Below are 17,023 nucleotides of genomic sequence, written 5' to 3' on the forward strand. Positions count from 1 at the left end.
TTCTGTTTTTGGCCCACTATTTTCCATAATTTAAAAAGTGACTTGCTTCTAAAAAACAGCTTATTATCGCTTTTCGACTACGGCAGGTCTTGCATTACTGACTGCTGTGTTCGACATGACTTCCCAAGAAAAGCAACTAAAGTCTTTAATGAAACCCAACTCAGTAGCTACTGAAGGCTGCAACATAAAAGTGCATTGAACTCAGCCTGGGAAAGGACAACAAATTCGGCGCTTGTCTGGGAATTCAACACGTTGCCAATTCACAAAGCCGTGGGCAAAAAGTGAGTAGTACACAAAAAATTGGGAGGCAAAAAGGGTAAATCTTGATTCCGGAATCAGACCGTTGGAAAGGCAGCCAGTCCTAATTGCATTTGCAGCCGCACAATCGAGTGGTTTCTTGATAAGTCATCCTCAGCCTCATCGACAAGGGATGCAGTCGCAGCATGAGAGATTGCAATTTTTCGGAGCTTTTGCAGCGGTTTTATATCGTTTTTTTGGCATTTCACTTATGATTAATGGAGACAAGCAAAGGGGTTGAAACAGAACAGTCACATTTAATTCCCGCCGATCGCTGCTGGATCAAATGTCAATTATCACAAACACCTCGTAGTTGCTGGCCTCCGCGTCCTGAACGATTTGCATCGCCGAGTATGTGATTGCCTTCACCTCGGTGCCCTGCGGATGTTTTCCCAGCTCAAATGGTTCCCCGTAACAACGACAGGAAATCTGGAAAGATTCCATATCGAATTTGGTGATCTCCAGCTTCTTGCACACCAAATACGGTTCGGCGGAGAACAGGAACAGCAGCTCGTCCAGAAAGTGAAAGAGTAAGCCCTCCAGATCATCTCCTTGGGCTTCGATCTCAAAGCATTGCTCCACGGACACGTAATCCAGTTCGGTCATATATCCGAACATGGCCACTCCGCATTGTTCAAACGCCTCCTTCAGCGACGATCCCCATCCGTGGATTCTGTTAAATGGAAGGGGATTCTATCAGAATAATCGACTGTATTCTTCATTTAAAAGATATATCTCGGCTGTTGTGGTCACAATCCCTACGTATGTATATTTCCCTTGTCAAACTAACAAAAACTATTGCCTTTCAGTGAAGTAGTATTAATAATTACCATCTTCTGGTACAAGAAAGAACCTTTGACTGAGATAAAAAACTGCGGATGACGTAGGGTTATCTGAAAAAAATGCCAGCTGATATATGTATGTACATGTTGTCTAAATTTACAAAAATATGCATTATTTATAATCTTTAATTGGGTACGACTACATAACTGCTAGACTTTCTTCAATTTTTGCAAACTTTTAAACATGCTTTTATTTTTCTGAACAAATTGGTTTCAAAACTATTAGGTTACTTTAAAAGTCTTTCGTAAGTTGCCTTTGAACGTTATTATTCATTGGTTTAATATTTGCGCTATCTTAAAATTTTTTTTTTCCTGGCATATTAATAGTTGATTCCTTTATGTGTCGAATTTGGGAAAATATAGAAAAACGTATTTTAAAATATGTATGCCAAATAATTTCTTATTCAGAATGTTTGAAATTCCTAGAGAAATACGCTTAAAAGAATTTCGCTTATTATTTGTATTTTTTAGATATGAATAGCGAACCACCCTACTGCACATGTTCATCGGGCACTTTGTGGTTGTGGTTGTTGTTGTCTTACTCACTGGACATCCGCCGTGTGATCGAGGTCTGCAAGGCAATGTGATGAAATAATTAGCAACAGGTTGGTCGCCTGCAAATCGAAGATCTACTCACACTCGTATTTCAACTCCGGCAGCAGAAAGTTCTCCTTACTAAAGTCCACCTCCATTATTGTTGGTTAAAGCTAAAGTTAACGAGAAATTGGCGGCCTAATAACTATAAACAAATCAGCAACCGCTCAGTATGACCTTCGGTGCGCAGGGGAAAAATACCGATTTGCTAGTATCATGGAAAATACTGAACTCCAATAAGAACATGTTAACATGCTAATTGTAATAAAATGTATAACATTGTTTGTAAGAACTGATAAGGTATTATTACATTTACGTTACAATTGTAAAATTAAATTATTAAATTCATTTAAACTTTAAACTTATCAAAAATATTTTTAAAACACCTTAAATGCTTCTTTTAGAATCTTTCTTAATTTTAAATTAAATTATATAGAGCAAAGTTTTATTAGTTCTGTGTTATATTTTCACTCTTAAATTATTGTTAATGTTTTATAATTTGTTATTATATGTTTTATGTTTTATTATTTCTGGTCATTGTGTTAGTTCACAAAACGCTTCCCACAGCCTTTTTAATTGAAAATAAAATTAAAAAATGTTACAGATTAATTTTTTTTGTAAAGGCTGTAATTGTAATAAAATGAAGTCATTACAAGCAAAATTAAGGCAGAATTTCCAGTTTACGCACACCATTTGTTATCGCAATTAAAGTAGCACAAAGTGCTGGCGTATGTTTTCAGCCCCGTTTTGAATTTCTGTAAGAGCGACCTTGTCCTTTCATTAAATTGCAATCAGCCATAACATCTGAAGCTGCAACCTTGTGAGATCCATTTGCCAAAAAGCAGTCCACATAATCTTCTTCTCGTGCACCGGCAGCTTTGTCGTCAATCGTTACGATTGTCAATCACGTCGCTTGATTTATTCAACTCCATGAACTTGAGAGCTGGTGGTGAGTACTTGATTCGATACTTGACAAAAAAGCCATTGACGGACATGGGCTTGCCTAATAAACATTGCCTAATTAAATTCGGATCACTTTTCGACCAGCAATGATGGGTTATTGTTTGGAACAGACGGATGGATGAAAAGAACATTTCAAGTATAAATTCAAGTTTAAGTATAAGCTCAAATAAATCTGTCCAAAAACTTTAATTCCATTTCGTATCTACATTGTTTGTTGCTTAATATTAAACTTCAAAGTGGATTTAAAGTTATATGACATAATCATAATTATAACTTGCTAGCCAAGCAATGGGTATCCGCCAAGGCGCATCCCGCACAACTAAGTAATTCTACGCATTTCTAAAGGAATTTATGAATGATTTTTGCTGGTGATTTACGACCGTTTTGTTCATTTTCGTAAGTTGAACATGAGGAAACGCGACTTGGGGGTGTCAAACTCTGAGCCGAGTTGACAAAGCTTAGTTTTGTGCCCGGCCATATCATGGCTTTCAAACATTTTCCTGCTATTTTTGTGGCTTTTTATTATGGCTCATTTGGCTGCTGCTGCTGCTACTTTTGGTGGAAGCTCTTTTTCTCTGGTTTCTTCGGTCTTGGAGTGGTTCAGTTGGCTACGGGAGCTCGCCTGATTCACGTCGCGTATTCGGCGCAAATAACTGTAAAGCTATTATTATTCGCCAATATTGGCGCGCCTTCGCGTACGAGTTCCAGAATTTCATATTTGGCGACAGTATATTCGGAACAACTAGAAGTTGTAAATAGCTTCGAAGTAAAACTAAAGCTCTGGAGTTTGAAAACTTTACTAAACTAAGTAGCTGCATGCATAGGTAACTTGTTTTGTTGAATAACTGACCGTTGGTCAATTTGGTTGCAAATGCAACCGCCAAACTGAACAATTGCCAAATATTATCATACGTTGTTGCTCTCGTGTTGCATGACTGACTGGCTGCCTCTAAGTGGAAATAAAAGTTGTTCGCACCCCCAAGTTTGTGTCTCGTCGAAGTCTTTCGTTTACCACTGTTACCATGTCTCCATACTGACGCACAATTTGTCATGTTTGTAGTTTTCTTTTCACGCTGTATTTGTATCTATTTACTGCAGTACTAAGAGCAGTAATAATCGCGAGCTTAGGTTAAAGGGGTCAAGTGCAGGAGGCGAACAAAAAGATTACAAAACGAATTACATGAAGATGATGCCGTTTGAATGGCTTGCGATGAGAAGTGTCTTTTATTTTTGGTGCTAGGAGAAGTCTCTACGATGGCAATTATAATAATCTGGAAGTCTTTTGAATTGTATGCAAATACTAAATTCGGATGACAATTAACCAAAATAATCAGAGTACACAAAGTATCTTGAAACATTTTTTATAATTATACCCGTTACTCGTAGAGTAAAAGGGTATACTAGATTCGTTGAAAAGTATGTAACAGGCAGAAGGAAGCGTTTCCGACCATATAAAGTATATATATTCTTGATCAGGATCAATAGCCGAGTCGATCTGGCCATGTCCGTCTGTCCGTCCGTCTGTCCGTCCGTATGAACGTCGAGATCTCAGGAACTACTAAAGCTAGAAAGTTGAGATTAAGCATACAAACTCCAGGGAAGCAGCGCAAGTTTATCGATTCATGTTGCCACGCCCAGTCTAACGCCCACAAACCGCCCAAAACTGCCACGCCCACACTTTTGAAAAATGTTTTGAAATTTTTTCACTTTTGTATTAGTCTTGTAATTTTCTATCGATTTACCAAAAAACTTTTTGCCACGCCCACTCTAACGCTCTCAAACCGCCCAAAGCTGACACGCCTACACTTTTGAAAAATGTTTTGATATTTTTTCATTTTTATATTGGTCTTGTGAATTTCTATCGATTTGCCAAGAAACGTTCTGCCACGCCCACTATAACGCCTACAAACCGCCAAAAACTGTGTTTAAGACTCTCCTTTTCCCTTCCACTAGCTGAGTAACGGGTATCAGATAGTCGGGGAACTCGACTATAGCGTTCTCTCTTGTTTTTTTTATAAATAATTAGTAATTTTCAATTTAGATAAAGAAAATTATTATTTCAGCTTGAGATAAAAGAAACTTTCCTCGTTCCTATCGGTAACGCTTTATAAACTAACATATAATTTCACTGATCAATTTTATTGCCTAATTTGTACCTGTTTTTCATATTCCTTCTTGAAACTTAACCGAAGTTAAGGAACTTAAAACGTACTGTAACATGCTGAAGAATCAATAATAGCAAAAATTATGTATGTACAAATCTGCGTGCCAAAGACAAAGACATTTTGAACAAATACCGGTGGCTCTTCACGCCCACTAAATAAGATTACTTAAAACAATAGACAATAAAAACCCAACGTATTTACCTTTGAAATTAACAGTCGACCAACAGTTCTGTTAAACAAACCATTGCTGTTAAACTAACACCACGAGCATGTCGCAACAGTGGCCCTCAAACTGTGCTAGGCTACTAGCTTACCTGGTGGCGACTACGCTCTTTGCCACTCACTTGGCCAACGCGTCCAGCCAGATCGATGTGGATGCGGATCTGAAGCACATGCTAGGTCGTTGTCACAGGGTGGACGAGGATTTCAACGAGTGCATGCGGCAGGTATTCAACGACCTGAGGGCCTACTTCACAACAGGTGAGTGAGATTTGGATTACGGCGAGCAATCATGGGGCAACTCTTTCAGGTGTGCCCGACTACAACATCAAGCCCTTTGACCCCCACCACTGTGGCTATGTTGAACTGCGGCGGGGTGCTTCACAGGGTCTTGGCAGCTTTCGTCTGATATTGCGCAATGTATCCGAGTACGGATGGGCGCGATCCGAGGTGACCAAGTTCCATGCCGATCCAGAGGACCACCGCATCGTCTACACACAGTATTTCCCCGACAAAAGCTTGGAGGGGGAGTACGAGTTCGCCGCCAAGATGCTGGGCACCGAGATGAACAGAAGAGGCCACTGGAACCTAACCCTCTATGATTACAGGTGGGCACCTCGTTGCATGCAAATATTTCCCAAGCCGTGTTGCAAACACCAGTATTGTTGTAAGCTTTGGCTTAAAAGTTGACTCCACTGCTCCCAAGACGACAACCTAACCTTCCGCTCACTTTATTTCCTTTCTCAGTCAAACCACCAGCGTTCGACGCATCGGAGGTCCGGGTTCGCTCATCAAAGTCCACGTGGAGGTGGACCGCATCGGCGGAATGGAGCTGCATATTGAGAACTTGCTGCAGGGACAGCCCCTCAACCAACTAGCCGATGGAGTCATCAACAGCATGTGGCAGCTGGGATTGCCGTTCATCAAGCCGATGATTAACGAGTTGGTCAGCACGGCATTTACGGATATATTCAACGAGTCCTTCCGACACTTTCCCCTCGAGAAGTTCCTCGCCGCGTGACCTCATCTAATTAACCATATCTGTATCTGTTTTGTAGTATTTTTAATGGAACTTATAACAAAGGCTAGTTAATTAAACACTCAGACGACATCTGCCAAAGCACTCGGGATTGATTCGTTCTGCTGCTGCGCCACGGGCGGTTGCAGGCTCATCTGAGCCAGGGAGCGGGCAAAAAGCTTGCTCAGCGAGATGATCACGTAGGAGGAGCTCTGCAGCTGCTGATCCACCGTTTCGTACAGGAGCTGATAGGCCTGCTCCAGCTCCGGGGTGAGGGTGGCTAAAAATAAATATATTTAAATAGAATAAATATATTTTACTACAAATTACTAAGAAGGTGAGGATGCGAGCCTAAAGAATTACATTCTGTGTTCAAGGCTGGTACTTCTTTTAGAGAAGTTTTTTTATTATTTTCCATTCCCACCTGTCCGTCCGTATGAACGTCGATATCACGGAAACTAGTAGTATAAGAGCTAAAGATTAAGGATGCAGTCTTGTTTTTTTTTTTGTTTTCAAACCGCCCAAAGCTGTCACGCCCAACTTTAAAACTCTTTACAAATTCAAATATTTTTTCATTCCATTCGGTGGGCTGTCTTTCTAATAAAACGCAGATATTTCTTACTCGTACTCCCACTATTTAACAGTCTAAAAACTTGACTTTGACTCTTCTGGTTGCTTATATACCCAAAATTGTTTACATTCTTGACTATAAATGCTTTGAGTTTACTCACGTTTTTGGTGCAGCGTTTGCTTTCCGAGGTCGAACATGAATCGCAGGTAGCAGAGCTGATTGTACAGGTCCCGCTCCGTATACTGACGCAGTAGGCTGCCACTCCTGCACTTTTGGCACAGCGGGCGGTGCGACTTCTTCCTTAGGGAGTGTGTGCGGGTGTTGAAGTTGCAATCCGGGTGATCACAAACCAGCCAGTTTTTATAGAATCGTTGCACATACCGCCGCATGGAAAGCTGCAGCTGATTGCGGACGCTGGCCAGGTACTGAATCGGTGCTGTTTGGCACTCGGGATTCGCGCATTGCTGGAGCACGGCTATGTGGGAGTTGCTTGGTCCCGGTCGGTATGCGGTCGCCATCAGCTGCTCCGCCTTACAGGTAACGCACTGGAAGCGGAACGGTTCGCACAGGCGGTACAACTGGAGAGTTGTCTTGAGGAGCGACTCACCCTCCGACTGCTCGGTGTTCTCTTGCTGGGTTCTATATACACGAAATGATATTTAGATTCGAGTTTGTAAGGAGTAATATAATAGTTTAAACAATTATTAATACCTTTGCGCGTTCTGGCGGAACTTGGTTGGGTCCATGCCCAGACACTCGGCGATGCGACTTGCGTCGGTTCCTTCTAGCACCTCCACCATTCGCGTTACTACCGGATGGATCTGGTGTCCCAGGTAGTAATTCGTGTCCAGCTGCAGCTTCTTATCCTCGCTGGCCTTAAGCTCATCCAAATGGTACGCTCGCTGCATTGCAGCATTTGTGGTGCCATCCAAACAGATAACATAGTCCACCATATCGCCCTTTTTGTAGCGCCTATTACGCTCTCGATTCATCCGAAGGGCCACCTGGACGTGGGGTAATGAAGCACTATTGGCATATTCCTGGGGAGTCCGAGTTAGCTGCTTGGTGATGACAAACAGTGGCAGCGGTACTGCACCCTCTGCGATTTGAGTTTTGATCTTCTCTAGCTGGGCATGCACTGCATCCAGTTTTTCTTCCAAAGGCTTTTCCGACAGCACTTCATCGAGAACGGCTTTTCCCACCATCACAGCTAGCTGAGACCAATCCCGACGAACTATATCCAGGCCCTTGTGCTCCTGCTCACGCCTCAGGTTTCCCTTGGAATCCTTGCTCAACTTGACAGCGGCATATTTCTTTTTCTTCAGCAAGAGCAAACAACCAAATACTCCATCGATATCCAATTCCAGCTGCTTATACAGTTTATTTACACTCTGTTTAATGCTGTGACCAATCTTGTAGACCTGATCGTAGTCGGTTATATTGGTATTTATCATCAGGGAATCTGTATCTCCATAAACCACGTCATAGTTCAACTTTTGAACGAGTTGCTGTGTGCTTGTGAGGATTTCTCTGCCCTTGTGGGTGACCAAAGCAGCCAAGTGTTGCGCAAAGAACCGGGAGTGGGCGAAGCCCAAGCAACCATACATGGAGTTAGCAGTTAGCTTCAGGGCCATCTGCCTAATGTGGTACTGCATCTGCAGTTCCGGCGAAAGATCTGGCGCTGCCATTAGCTTTTTCACCTCTTTCCGCGACTCCACCAAACGTTTTAGTTGGAGGGGTAATATTCCAGCTTCCGTTTTGGAATCCGGTAGCGTGGGCAACTCATCTGCATCCACGGGCTGTTGGACAGTGGTGAAGCATATGTTGTATTCCTGTATTATGCTGGGGTACAGGGAGTTGAAATCCATCAGGAGAACGTACTTTTCGTAGAGACCGCGCAATGGCTCCAGGACCAGTCCACCAGCATAGGCTGCCTTCTTTTTGCTTTGCAGCGTGGCATCTGCACCCGAAAACGTGGCCTCTGCATCTCCTGCAGCACTGCGTTTGGAAACCGGCACCTTTTTATCCGGCACTATGTAATTCTTCTCGTGGAAAGCATGCAGCAATAGAAACTCATTCCGTTCAGAACGGCCTCCTTGAAGGGTCCTGGTCATGGTGTTGCCGCAAATATTGGTGATTTGTAACGCTAACGGCATGATGTTGAGCTCACACATCAGCCTTAGTAAATATGAATTGTCCTGCATGGTGAGCGATATGAGCTTAGTGATGCTCTCTCCCTTCTCATACATCTCCAGGAGATCATCCGCATTCACTTCCATTCTCTCCGATTCCTTAAGCTTCAGAACTTGCTTGCACAGCGTTTGCAGATCATAGGATCTTGCTCTTATACACTCCTCGGCAGACCGCTTTACATCGCAAACCATTCGGCCGACAAAATGTTCCAGCAAACGCTTGCCAAACGACTGGCTCAGTCTCAGTCGCCCCATTCGGGACCATTGAGGAATCTTCAAGGCTACGATTTGATCGGTTATCACATTTAGTTGACAATCCATGGAATCAAAGGTCACAATGAGATCTGCATCTATTTTCTGATACTGAGCTAGGAACCAACTTAATAGGGCCCTCTCCGAGTCATGTTTGTGCACTGTAGTGGATTTGTATTTTGCCATCTCGAAGTTCAAATCCAAAGGCCAACTAACCACTGCCGGACGGGTCAAAGCGCACATGTGTCGATTGAAAGCGGGCTGTGGAGCAGGGCGGTCGATGTGAAAGCGATTGTGGGTCAGCATCGAAATCATGCATATCTCGTTTCTCGAGGTTTTGGGATTCATTGAGGTGCGAACATTAAGGGCTAGTATCGTAAGTGGAGGTGGTGGTGCTGGCTTTCCTCTATCTTGCACCAACTCCACATTTTTGGGCTCAGTCAGTGTGACTTCGATGTTACACCAACTCATGGGAGCGGGGTTCACCTTAAATCCAGTCACCTGCAGCCAACAGGGCCCCTTGATTTTCCGATCCAAGAGGAATCTTTCGAGTGCATTGGTGGTGGCACCGAATATATGTGCTATGGAGTTGTATTTCTTGTTGGCCGACAAATTCGGCAGAGGTTTTTTGCCATCGTAGTGAACCTCCAAGTAATCGCAAGTCTGCGGAACTTCAATACCGATGGCGTGGTGGGCAAAACTCTTGGTGACCTTGCGGGATCGAAAGAATTCCAGCTTAAGTTGGTTTGCCACCTCGCTATCGAACTCCTTGTATATGTCTGCAACTGTCACCTTTTGCTTGGTTGGCTCCTTCGAAATGGGGTCTAAGAGCTAAATTAAATAAAATAGAAATTGAAATAAATGCAAATACATTTGCGAGAAAATACTCACGAATTGCCGGGGTAGCAGATAGAGCACACGGTTGATGTTCTGCACACGGAGACAGACGGACTTTCCATCGGCGGTCCGACCGAAGAGGAAGACCTCGCCGGGCATCTTTACTGGATCTTCGTAGGCCTCCCAGTACCAGAACCGCAGCTGCTGATCTGAGGAGATTGTCGATTCCTGATCCGTGGTGAGCACGGATTTTTCAAAGTCATCGTCCATTTGGCATATGGACTCCCAATTGTTCAGCAGCCTGCTTATGTCCTCCGATTCCGATGCCGATTCCTTTGCGGAACACTCTGTTTCCTTTTTGGGCGATGCATTCCCGTCGACTTTAGCTTGGGATGATTCCTCGGCTGAGGCTTTCGTTTGGGAAATCTTCTCCTTGAACTGCGTCTTCTCCACGTCGAATTGATTTTCGTCGTCATCCAGACAGCTGAAATCCATTTCATTGTCGGAGAAGGCATCTTCGGTTGCTGTTTTGGCAGGTGTCTTTTCGGGCGCCGGCTCTTTTTTGATTGTAGGACTGGAGAAAAAGGCCACCTTTGTGTTTGGAACTGCTGCCTTGGGCTTCAGGATGCGCTCCAGCATCTCGTTATCGCTACTGGCCTCCGCTTTTTTCCGTTCCTGCTCCTGAACTTTGATGTTGTTGAGAAAACTATTCATGTATTCCTTGGCAGCAGCGGCATCGAATTTACGCGAGGTAACTGATATTTTTGCTGGGGCTATAACTTTTTCAGTCTTCTCTGACGTAGCCGCAGGCTCTTCCTTGATTTCACCCAAGATATCAGCCAGGATATCATCATCTTTCACACTGTTCTTTACGTCTATCTTTTTGGGCACTGCATTGCTAAAGAGATTCTTGATGGACGCTTTTCCTGTTACTGGTTTTTCAGTCTCCCGTGGTCTCTTTTTGCTGTTGGGAGCAACACCCTTCTTCTTTTTGAAGTCCTTTTGTTCCTCCTCACCATCGGAGTACTCATCTTCGTCCTCGAAGAAATCGCGAAGATCTTCTGCGTAACCAGTACCATCTGAGAATCGCAATTTGTATTATGAATGATTAAGTTCAGAGGATGCGGTTTGATACTTACCCTCCTCGATCCAATCGTCGCCGTACTTTTCCTGCGCCCTCTTGGCGTATTCCCGCTCATCAACCACATCGTATACGTCGTCCACCTGGTCCTCCACTTGGCATTTGTTCTTGGTTCCCTTCAGCTGACGCAGTCGCTCCATGGCGGCGAACCTCCCATTTTTGTCTACTCTCTGGCGCTTGGCGCGTGGTTCCGCTGGACATATATTATTCCGGTGAAGAAGATGTTTAAGGGTGCTATCTTATTAACTTACACGGTGACTCGGACATTGCAATTGCTTATAATAATTTGATTATAATTCCGCCGTGTTGTGCTGCAGATTGGTAAATTTTGTTTTGTGACCAGGGCTGCAGGCTGATTGAAGCGGGAATGGCGGGAAAATATCGATAAAAGAAAAACGATGTGTTAAGTGTTGCCGTACCTCTGCAATATTATATCGATAGGGTCGTAACGAAGAATAATAATGTAAGTTCTTCCTTCCGAGCCTATCCGTAGTAAAAGAAAATAACATAAAAGCCGTCATCCCATTTGCCCATTTATTTTTAACAAATAACCATATTATTTATTGAAGTTTACATTAATTAGTAATTGGTTGTTGGGAATATATCGAAGGCTGGCAACACTTTATGTTAGCCCTGGGCACTGTTATCGCCAAATCTGTCAGCACTGTTCGTTTACAATTAACAGTAACAGTTAGCATGAAGATCTGTGTGCTAACAGCGATTTTAAAAGACTGTTATATTTTGGCGGGAAATTAAACTTAATATTTGAAATAAATTAGGCAAGTCCCTTAATTTGTATAATATACTTAATTTGTACTTAATATACTGCACTTTTCCTCGATAGTAATAAAATCCATTTGAAAGTTATTTTTAGCGTGATAACTTTGTAGCTTTTAGAAAAGCATTCTTAAAGTAATTTTTGAGCTAAAGCTTTTCTATTTTAGTGGATTAAAAAGCGAATAACCTTCTCATGAAGATGTTGCTCCATGTTATGTTATTGTCCTTTGTATTTATTTCCCAACTAAAAGACAATAGTTTGTTTGGTTTTAATCGTGTTTTATTTAATATGCATAATATTAGGCTTATATAATATATTTTATTATACTTTAAATACAATATACACCAATTTCGCTTAATATTTGGGTGGATTTGAAAGTCGTTTTTCAAATAATAATATAATTATCAATGCAAAATCATGGTTTATATATATACACACATACACAAAACAGACTTACATATTACATGAATACATATATTTATGACTATATTTGCTGTTTAAATGTTATAAGCAAAAATTCATACATATTTACAATTTATTAGTAAATATTTAGAATTTCTGCGTTTGCAGTCGTTATATTATACAATTATTTTCGGGTGTTTTGGTGAGGAAAATTTTCGAAAGATGAGGAAATATGGAAAATACTGTTTTAGTAGAGGATGGAGGAACTATAGAAAAGGTATTGAAATATCAGTCTACCAACGAAAAATGTACAGAAAAACAGATTAGATTAGATAAAAGAGGGTAGATATTTTGGATCCTTGAGGTATTTTCTTCAGCTATGGGGTGTATTACTCATTTCTATATGGTTTTATTTTTCTTGTAAGCCACAGACATGGCACAAAAATTTACTACGTTTTTTTTTTTATTTTTAAGGAATTTTTCTCCGTATATGGTTTCCATAGTTTTGGCTAAACATTTAACAACAGCAACAAATATAAAAACAACAACAAATAATCGTTAACAAGTGCAAGACGAAACTGAAAAGAAAAGAAAACAAAAGAAAAATAATCAATAAAATATTCAACAAAATCGTACTGTTTAAATTATATGATATTATTAACTGAATTAAATCAGAATACAGGTCTGTTTGAGATAAAGTCTTCTTAAAATGTGTATCTACATTGATTCTTTTGATGTTTTTAAAATTTTTCTAACGTTTATTTTTATTAAAAAATTTACTCGATCTGGAAAACAATACTTTTAAATTTTTTAAATATTAGTCTCGGGAATTTCTATCAACTCATTCTTACGCCCCGAACCGCCCAAAACTGCAACGCCAAATCTTTTTGGAAAAATTTTAAATTTATTATTTTTTCCCCCCCATTTCTACCGATATTCCAGAAAATGTTGGAATTTTAGTTCGCACTTCCACTAGCTGAGTAACGGGTATCTGATAGTCGAGGAAATCGACTATAGCGTAGCGTCTTGTTTATATTTACACTTTGTCGCTTAATGGTTATTATCTCACCTTGCTCTGTGCCTGCACAGATGCTACAGATGCTAGACCCACTGTTCACGCCCTTTACACCACCTGCACGGTGGCAAAGGCGCTAAAGGTGACCTTCTTGGGAAACTCCGGTCCGGGGGAGCCACGCGTCTTGATCACCGGCTTGAGGGGCTGGCGGGGCTTCAGGGAGAGCAGTCCGGCGGAGGCGGCCAGTTCCCTGAGGCGCTGGGAGAAGCCGCTGCCTGTGTGACCGGAAGTGGTGGCCGTGTTGTGATGCTCCAGTCCAGCGCAGTCCAGAACATCCAGGCCGTTGCTCGAGCGATAAACCTGGGCGGTGGCCGTGGGATAAACAGCCAGATTGGTGCCACCCACGCCTCCTGCCGCTGAGGTTGATGAGGTTGCCGTTGCATTAGCGGCTGCTGCCGGAGTTATGTATCTGAAATACAAATAAAGGTTCTGAATTAGACTTTTTTAGGGTAAAGCTATTTTCAGCTCTTAAATGTATCTTCATTGTTTAGGTACAAAGTGAAAATACCTTAAATACATTACCCTAAAATGAATACAAAATGAAACGAAAATTAAGATGATAATATAAAAAAAAACAATATTTGTTATAGTTACGATTTGTTTTTAGAATGCATATTAGGGAGTGGTATGAAAAAATGGCTGATCTGAATTTGCATTATAACGAACGACCGCTAAAAAATCCCACTTCAACGTCAAGTGTGGTAACAATATACACTCCCCATCTTGTTATCGCCACCTGGATGGAAGTAGAAGATTGGCAAGGGCTGGGCGCTGATACATATTACTCAGCCCGCTAATTGATTTATTTTTCTTAGCGCTTAGAAACTACCCATACACGTGCCGGGTGTGAAGAGATCACCCCATATATAGAGGTGTGTCCCCTCAGGTCGCACACAACTGCGAACTCTTTGGAAGGATGATGCCCAGATTTGGGATCCCAGTGGTTGGCAACAGCCGTTTTCCGCTATCAAATCGCAGAAATTTATATATGATCCATCAGTGTTTACGAGTGTTTTTGTGTGCCAAGTGGGCTTTTTTGGTTTGGAGCTGCTCTTGGTGCAACGCTACAGGCGCTAATCAATTTGTTTATGAGACGAGCTCGCTTTGGGCTACTTTAGTTTATATATATCTATATATTTATAAGGTTTTCATTATTTGTGCTGTCGTGCAAAAATATATATGCAAATGAGTTTACACACAGCAGCCTCGATTTTTTTTCGAGATAATTGTTATGCGCTGAACTGAAATGGTTGGGTAAATAAAGTGTGATGAAAAATAAACGCCAGATGAGACATCAATACGCCAGTAAGGAGATCCCAGTGCTCAAGCACTGAAGGGGTATATCCACTGTAAGCCGAAACTGAAGCCGAAAACCAAAAAATGGCTAACTGCCACTTGGGATTCAAGTGGCGTGGTTCATCTGATTTTTGAAGGGATCTCTGTAATTGGGTTTATGAGAAGCAAATATTTACACAATTGTATAACAAATTCATTGCCTAGTTTTCCACATACTGAAGACGCACGATCGATCCCATAAATCAGAAACGAAAGTTATTTGGTAAAAGTGTTATTTCAGCATTAATGGAAACGTTTGTCTTTTTTACTTTAATTTTGGAGACAAATAATAATGAAAATAATAATAATAAAGACAATTATTGTAATTTATATTAAGACCATAAACCAAAACTAAAGATTTCTAAGCGTCTCTAATTTAGAACAAGCCTTTTTCGGTAAGGGTATTTATTTTGCAGGCATTACGATATAATTGCCGCTTGCTTTTTGGCTTAATGACGGATGGTTGGTTTGGATATCTGCGCTTTTTACGATAGATTCGGCATTCGGCATTGTTGAGTTAATTGTGGCAATTATTTTGGCAATATAATTCGCTTGCTTGATGTCAATCTCAAGCACGCTTGCCCTTACAGTGCATTTCGAGTGCAACTTTTGTACTTAGATCGTAACTAGTCCGAATTAGCATAATATTGCCTTGTGTTTGAACTTCCTAACAAAGTCAGCTTAAAATGAGATTACAGGGGCTTAATCGTCTTAGAATACAAGCCCTTCATAGAAAACGAATTACACTTAATAATTTCATTATCTGCGATTCGATTTATCAGCTGTAGGGCGATTTTGATCAACTGGTCAAGAAAAAATCTATGTGAGACAGAGCGCAGTCGAAGCTCAAAGTCTTAATTGCATTCATTAAATTTGTTTGCTAAGCTTTCAGAGGATTTTATTGGATTCATTGCTCGCTATATCATGCCCTTTGCTCAAGTGCTCGAACCGTGTGAATTATCTTCAGGTTTCGTTTTACAATTTTGTTCATCTTTTCTGCGGCCATTGTTCTTGTTTTTTTTTGTTTTTATTACTTTGGTTGGGCTGCGGCTTATGAGTATATCATTAAGCAGGGAGTTGCATTCAAAATGTATTTTGTCGGTGGCTTTTGTTTTGGTGTGTGTTTGTTTTCGCTTTGGCATTGAACTTTGCTTTGACTTTGAGGTTTTGAAGCATTCAGAAAATCATAATTAATTATAATATTATAGACATCTTCATATTGTCTGGCCCACAACATACTCGTATGACGACTGTCTATATCTGCAAGTGTGTGAGAAAATTGCTCCACATTTTTCTCACAATTTACAGTTGAAGGGGGTTTTTTTCGTCGTGTTTTTGTTTCGGGGTATTTTAGTTTTTTAGGTATTTGCAGTAAAGTCAGGGAAAAGTACGAAAATAGGCTCCAAAGTTGTTGCCGCGGAGTGCATTTTGATGCCACTTGAAACTGAAGAACTTTAATTAGTGTGCCTGCGCTGTTAAAAAATGCTAATCAATACTTTAGTTATTTTTGAAATGCTATTTTCGCTGCAAAAATGCATAACTTTCGAAACAGATTTTCCCTTTGACAATACATTTTTGTATGGTGTACATTTACTCCTCAATTTGCCAAATTCTTCTTTTCAATGTCACTCTTCATTCTTGCGATTTCAATTTCATTTCATTTAGATAATGTATGCACTTCTATGCAGATCAAAAAGTGTTGTGTATTTTTCACCATAAAGCATTCTTTGAGATATCTTGGTGGCCGTCAGCACTTGTCTAATCCCATAACTTAGTTTCCATGCAACTCCCACAAAACGCATCCAAATTGGCTTAAAGAGTTGCTAATTCTGACCCAATTCTCATCGCCTGTCTTTTAAGAGGGGAAGTGGGGAAGGAAGTGGTTTGATGGGGATCAGACCGGTTAAGTTAATAAATCATAGCTGATTTCGGCTTGTCCAAGATGTTTGTTTGCTTCCCCATTTAATTTTAATATATATGCATCTCGGTGACGGTTTTCAAGTTCAGCGAGCGCATAAATTTAAATCCAATCGAAGGGTAAGCGCAAGGGGAATTGGTTTTTGGCCAGGTAAATTATATGATTTTTGGCTGTGGCAATTTAATTGGCAGATCAACGAAATTGATACCGATTGGGAGTTAATTTGATTCGATGTGGCAATCTTCCAGCACCGGTGCATGCAAACAAATATTTCAATTTTGATGTCACGAAGTTGTCAAACTTTTGACAAATGACCAAACAAGTTTTACTGGCTAAGTACTCACAAGATAGCCAACAACGCGCTGCGACGATGCTAAGCATTAGGCAAATGTCTGGCATAATAATTTGTCAAATGCTCTCGACA

General features: G+C 41.1%; 4 protein-coding genes across 5 annotated transcripts in view; 1 reads left to right on the forward strand and 3 right to left on the reverse strand.

Annotated features, from left to right (window-relative positions):
- Positions 1 to 451: 451 nt before the first annotated feature.
- Positions 452 to 2,008, reverse strand: LOC6535964 (protein archease-like). The gene is made up of 3 exons (XM_002096543.3): positions 1,777 to 2,008; positions 1,686 to 1,710; positions 452 to 970 (listed from the first exon to the last, which is right to left on the reverse strand). Exons 1-3 carry the CDS (start codon positions 1,829 to 1,831, stop codon positions 580 to 582), a joined length of 471 nt encoding a protein of 156 aa, XP_002096579.1. The 5' UTR covers positions 1,832 to 2,008; the 3' UTR covers positions 452 to 579.
- A 1,303-nt stretch (positions 2,009 to 3,311) lies between these two features.
- Positions 3,312 to 6,203, forward strand: LOC6535965 (circadian clock-controlled protein daywake). Of its 2 annotated transcripts, XM_039375853.2 has the most exons (4): positions 3,312 to 3,520; positions 5,078 to 5,341; positions 5,391 to 5,688; positions 5,828 to 6,203. In XM_039375853.2, exons 2-4 carry the CDS (start codon positions 5,131 to 5,133, stop codon positions 6,099 to 6,101), a joined length of 783 nt encoding a protein of 260 aa, XP_039231787.1. In that variant the 5' UTR covers positions 3,312 to 3,520; positions 5,078 to 5,130; the 3' UTR covers positions 6,102 to 6,203. The 2 variants fall into 2 exon arrangements, with proteins under 2 accessions (XP_039231787.1, XP_039231788.1); XM_039375854.2 differs by lacking the exon at positions 3,312 to 3,520 and having other exon boundaries at positions 5,012 to 5,341.
- LOC6535966 (DNA polymerase alpha catalytic subunit) lies at positions 6,127 to 11,452 on the reverse strand. The gene is made up of 6 exons (XM_002096545.3): positions 11,343 to 11,452; positions 11,090 to 11,284; positions 10,005 to 11,029; positions 7,381 to 9,944; positions 6,830 to 7,308; positions 6,127 to 6,378 (listed from the first exon to the last, which is right to left on the reverse strand). Exons 1-6 carry the CDS (start codon positions 11,356 to 11,358, stop codon positions 6,182 to 6,184), a joined length of 4,476 nt encoding a protein of 1,491 aa, XP_002096581.2. The 5' UTR covers positions 11,359 to 11,452; the 3' UTR covers positions 6,127 to 6,181.
- A 1,244-nt stretch (positions 11,453 to 12,696) lies between these two features.
- The window catches only part of LOC6535967, a 48,351-nt gene continuing 44,024 nt past the window's right edge, over positions 12,697 to 17,023 (reverse strand). Inside the window, exons 2-3 of the mRNA XM_002096546.3 lie at positions 13,341 to 13,755; positions 12,697 to 12,849 (exon numbers count right to left, since the gene is read on the reverse strand). Coding sequence (XP_002096582.1) covers positions 13,395 to 13,755 — 361 coding nt within the window. The 3' untranslated portion in view covers positions 12,697 to 12,849; positions 13,341 to 13,394. The remainder of the gene's footprint in view (positions 12,850 to 13,340; positions 13,756 to 17,023) is intronic.

Source organism: Drosophila yakuba, chromosome 3R (assembly GCF_016746365.2).
Source record: "Drosophila yakuba strain Tai18E2 chromosome 3R, Prin_Dyak_Tai18E2_2.1, whole genome shotgun sequence".
NCBI classification, from domain to species: domain Eukaryota; kingdom Metazoa; phylum Arthropoda; class Insecta; order Diptera; family Drosophilidae; genus Drosophila; species Drosophila yakuba.